The 5,444-nt window shown below is 38.9% G+C and overlaps 1 protein-coding gene across 1 annotated transcript; it reads right to left on the bottom strand.

Annotated features, from left to right (window-relative positions):
* Positions 1 to 457: 457 nt before the first annotated feature.
* On the bottom strand, positions 458 to 4,280 carry LOC311047968 (uncharacterized protein; the record flags this gene model as incomplete). The annotated part of the gene is made up of 5 exons (XM_084060919.1): positions 458 to 657; positions 991 to 1,053; positions 1,243 to 1,284; positions 2,419 to 2,520; positions 4,160 to 4,280. 5 exons carry the CDS (start codon positions 4,278 to 4,280, stop codon positions 458 to 460), a joined length of 528 nt encoding a protein of 175 aa, XP_083917045.1.
* Between the last annotated feature and the right edge of the window lie 1,164 nt (positions 4,281 to 5,444).

The raw sequence follows: 5,444 nt of genomic DNA, 5'->3' as shown, positions 1-5,444 counted from the left end.
CACTGATAACTGGACCTAGGAAAGTCTCCTAAGTCTGCCCCCCCCCCCATCCTCAACTGTTTTACTCTTTACATACTTTTGTACATATTTGTAGTTTAACCACAAGAAGGTCCCCCATGTTTATTTTATTATGACTTGTACATAGTATATTATTGTATGTCTTTAAATGTCTTGATGAATTGAATACCCAGGACCATAATGGAAACAAGCCCTTAGTGCTTATTGTGTCATCCTTTCAACTTCTGTTAATAAAGATTTCAATCAATCAATTAAAATTAAATCAATTACTCCTGCAGTTTCATTTGAGTAGGTAAGCTTTTTATGTGAATCATATTGATCAACATCAAACTATTCTCCAAACTCAAATGAAGTAATTAACATAAATTAACACTAAAGTAAAATATTACATTTGTCCACTCTGTCCTCTATATCTGCATCCACTGAACACCCTTCTGTTCTAATTACCTTTGATGTCTGTCTTCAAGGCCTCCATGTTGGTCTGATGGTCTTGGACATGGTTCTCACTGGTGTTCAGTCTGGTCTGAAGGTCTTGGACACTAGTGTTCAGTCTGGTCTGAAGGTCTTGGACACTAGTGTTCAGTCTGGTCTGAAGGTCTTGGACATGGTTCTCACTAGTGTTCAGTCTGGTCTGAAGGTCTTGGACAAGAAGGCAGTTCAGAAGACAAGAAGGACAGAACACATTTTCAAAGGAATAGATATCAGTGAAGTTGCTTTCTTGCCTTAAGGCTGCAGCCAACTATACAAAGAACAATGATGTGTTCTGTATGGACACCTCAGTACAAATCTACATGGGGAATTAAATAATACATTAAGAGGCTTGAGATGAGTATCTGTGGTGTTCTGTTAGACAATATCAGCATAATCAATGGGAAGTAATACCTCAGCAATTATAATTTTCCTCTCTTCAAAGGAGAAGCAGTTCATTGAAGGATAAAGTTTAATTTAACACTAAACATGAAGTTATAATACCTGCATTGTGTCTCTCAGTGGCGTTGAGCCTCATTTCTAGGGTGGACAGCTGATCAAGGAGGGCTGAAATCATCCCAGCATTAGCATTAAATCAATCATAAATACTCATGCAGTTTACATTTAAACATAACTTTGAGTGGTTAATTTATTTGGCCAAATCTTTAAGCTTTCCCTTGTCAATTATGTGGATAAAATATAAACGGCATTTCCAAAACAACATCTATTATGAATATAATATAATGTTTAAATTACCTTCCTCCATCTTGGTCTGACTGGCGCTCACCTTCACAAACACTGCAGAGAAATATCACATAAAAAGTTATGTTGTAATGTTGCTGTAAAACATAAAGGGAAAAAAAAACATCTCAGCCTTTAGTTGTACAAGTTGATCTCCAAAATCTTAGCCTGGCTTCGGCCCCTGAATCGGTAGCCACGCCCATTTAAAACAATATGTTCTGAGTGAAACTAAATGAAGATTCAGGTTACTAAAAGCTTTTACATTTTTAATTGTTTTTCTCTCAACTAACATAATAGTACATGATTCATAGTCTAGTCATCTAGGCTACTTGTAATAAATACATGGATTTATGTTGTAAAAACATACAGGTCTGACTCCAATCGGTGTTGTTTGTTTCAAGAGGTCGAGTGGCACCTGCAATGTGTGCCTTGAATGAGAGCTGACTGTCCAGGTCCAGGACAGCACCAAGGTTTGTCGTACGCCGGTGTTGCACAGCCAACACAACAGATCTACAAGCCCTCAAAGTGTCATATCCGCAACGCATTGTGGGCTTGTATGTCTGCCATGTTCACGGCGTGACACCGTCGTATGACAGCATAAATCAGACAGCACACCGCTGCCTGCCTGCCTGTGAATGGAATGGATCAATCTACTTCAACAATGTGAGGGGGCAATACCAGTGCAGCGGCCCCTCCCACTTTGGTCTAGTCCTATTTACTGCTTAGATCTAATTGGCTCACAGGCTCAGTTCCACTTTACTTTTGTTTCGGTAAGGAACGTTGGTACAGAAGTTAGTTAATATCACCTGGTCTTGAAATTAGTTTTTGTGCAACAAGCTCCATTGTTTTGTTGTTTTCAGAAACAGAAAATGAATATGTGTCAAGATATCTAGACTACCTACTGTACATATGGCATAACCAGGGAATTCATAAATGAGGGAATTCAAATCCACCATTTTGGATTTACGGTCACAAATTAAACAGGAAAACGAATGCTATTGGGTAGCAGTGGAGCGAGGGTGGTCTAGCCCCCCCCCCCCCCCTCACACACACACACACACACACACACACACACACACACACACACACACACACACACACACACACACACACACACACACACACACACACACACACACACACACACACACACACACACACACACACTGCCTGTGATTAGTGAATACTTACTGTAAACTCCAACCGTGATTCCAGCCAATAGGAGGAGACCTAGCAGACCCACAACGACCACAGGAAGCCTGGAACCCTTCCTCTCTGGAGACACTGAAGTGACTGTGGACACCAAACACAGTGTAGCAGTAAGCTCTGTGTGTGTGTGTGTGTGTGTGTGTGTGTGTGTGTGTGTGTGTGTGTGTGTGTGTGTGTGTGTGTGTGTGTGTGTGTGTGTGTGTGTGTGTGTGTGTGTGTGTGTGTGTGTGTGTGTGTGTGTGTGTGTGTGAGCCTCAAGTTGCATGGAAGGCTTTCTCTTAAAGTAAAAAAACAACAATATAGTGTTTTACAATAATATAATGGGGGCCCCTGCTTTATCACTCTCTCAGCTAAGGGGTCCTTGGCCTGAAAAACATTGAAGACCCCTGCTCTATTCTGTACCAACAAGTCCAGCTTTCCTTTTTTTTCCTTTTTCTTTTTACTTTTGTTTAGCATTTTTCAGCACATTAGACAAAGAGCGTCATTTCATCACATAATTATTTGGGTTTTTCCCCCACATCCCCCCTCCCCCCATAACTGGTTAGTGTCCACAGACACAGCAAAGTAAAAAAGTAAACAGACATATACAAAGTGAAAAATGAAAAAATAAGCACAGTAGCACACATCACAACATGATTAATTGTTGGAAAATAAAGGAATTATAGTAATAATACATAATAATAATGTAAATTAAAAAAAGACCCCCCCCCTCTCTCTTCTTCAATCCTAATTTCAAAGCCTAATTGCAGCCGGTTGCAGACACCGTCCAGGAGTGCAGCTTTCCTGTTCCTTTTAGAAAACAATGTGTTGCACAGATATACTGCATGCCCCCACCGCCACTTTTTTCCTCAAACGAACCACAATGGAAACAGGCTTTCTTGTGTCTATACTATGTACTATGTATCTTGTATGCACCTGTATTCACTTGTTCATGTAATTTGGTGAATACAAAGTTTAAATCAATCAATCTCATTGTTGATGACATAACGTCATTTAATGCTATGGATGGTTTTAATAACATATCTTACCAGACTGCAGTATCTATGGTCTATCATGTCCATTACACATGGTGCAAAGTGAACAATACTCGTCAATTCTACTTTTCTTTATGAACTTCTTTTCCTTGCTCCATTGTTTGCTAAATGAATACTAGCCAATGCGCTGGCTGCCAGCTGATATTCTAATCTATACCAATGAAACGGGAGATTTACCGAGATATGTAAATATAAACCAATAACACACACACTGTAATCACTCTCTCAAAAGCCGGACAATTATGCGTCCGGCCAGAGGGTGCGGCGGACGGAGGACAGCTGGGTCTAAAACCGGACGAATGGCCACCCTAATTAACCTGTATTCACTTGTTCATGTCATTTGGTAAATAAAGTTTCAATCAATCTCATCGTCACATTTAATGCTATACGGTTTCAATAATATAATCTTACCAGACTGCAGTATATATATGGTTTAATAACATATCTTACCAGACTGCAGTATCTATACGGTTTTAATAACATATCTTACCAGACTGCAGTATCTATATGGTTTAATAACATATCTTACCAGACTGCAGTATCTATATGGTTTTAATAACATATCTTACCAGACTGCAGTATCTATATGGTTTTAATAACATATCTTACCAGACTGCAGTATCTATATGGTTTTAATAACATATCTTACCAGACTGCAGTATCTATATGGTTTTAATAACATATCTTACCAGACTGCAGTATCTTGTGTGGCTGTTGCTCCTGAGATGGAGGGTTGTTCTGGAAATTCTGATAGATCACATCACTTGTCTCTTCCATCCCAATGTTTTCAGAGTGGAAAGCCACAGACATTTCTACCTTAATGACTTAGATTCTAAAGTGATACGGCTCACTTCTTTACCTTAATGACTTAGATTCTAAAGTAATACGGCTCACTTCTTTACCTTAAGACTTGGATTCTAAAGTGATACGGCTCACTTCTTTACCTTAAGACTTGGATTCTAAAGTGATACGGTCCACTTCTTTACCCAAACTGAAGAAGAGTGAGGTGTCATCTCTCTTTTATGTATTTTCTTCTGTTCCTCTTTTTCTGGTGCGTTCCTCCCTCACGCTTAGAAACGTTTTCTTTTTTTTTTTTATGTTTGGTTGTTGTTATTAGGGCACGGCACTCTCGCGTCATCTGCAACGTGTGTGACGAATTTGAACCGTTCTCGAGATACGTGGATTGTAAGTTAAAGGAAAAACACTGGAGCACTTTTTCAGCTGAAAAAGAAAAAAATTAAAGTTGAGGAATCAACTGAAATAGACTTTAATATAACTATGGATCATATTAAATGCTGAAAACAAAGTTTAAAAGAGAGTTAAAGAGAGCATATTTATATACTAAAACAGGTTCTCAAACTATGGCTCGGGACCCCAAGTGGGGTCATGGGGAAGGTGTATCATTCCAGTTAAGTCAGTTTTATGTTTTTGAAAAGCATAATATGTGAATTAATTTGCATTGTTATTTGATTTTAGCAACAGATATAAATACTGTACTGTATGCTTCCATTTAGAGATGTGTACAGAAACAATTGGTCAGAATGTATTGAGAGGAACGTTCAGTCCCTTGAGATGCAGCATCTCATTTTAGAGGGGGTCCTATAGGCTACAGATAAATAAAACATTACACACAATAAAAATACACTATACAAACACGTACAGATACAGTTAGCTTGCTCACCCTCACCCTCTCCCACCCACAACCCCAGCCCTCAACTCATTTTAAACAAAGAAAATGGAGAAACAATTCAATGACCTGAATCAAAGTCAGAAATCAACGTAAGTACAAACAGTGTAAAAACACAAACAGGTTGTTTCTAGATGTGAATATAAGGAAGTCCTGAAAAGGCCAAGAGAGGCAACAGACCTGAAAGAAAGAGGAAGATTGTTCCAGTTAAATGGAGCTTCATAGTGGAATGACCCGTGTCCAACTTCAGTAAAAAGAATAAAGAGGAACAACAAAATAGGGATATT

This window comes from Gymnoscopelus microlampas, assembly GCF_963454915.1.
Source record: "Gymnoscopelus microlampas genome assembly, chromosome: 6".
Taxonomy (NCBI): domain Eukaryota; kingdom Metazoa; phylum Chordata; class Actinopteri; order Myctophiformes; family Myctophidae; genus Gymnoscopelus; species Gymnoscopelus microlampas.
This window is presented reverse-complemented; position numbering and strand designations above follow the sequence as displayed.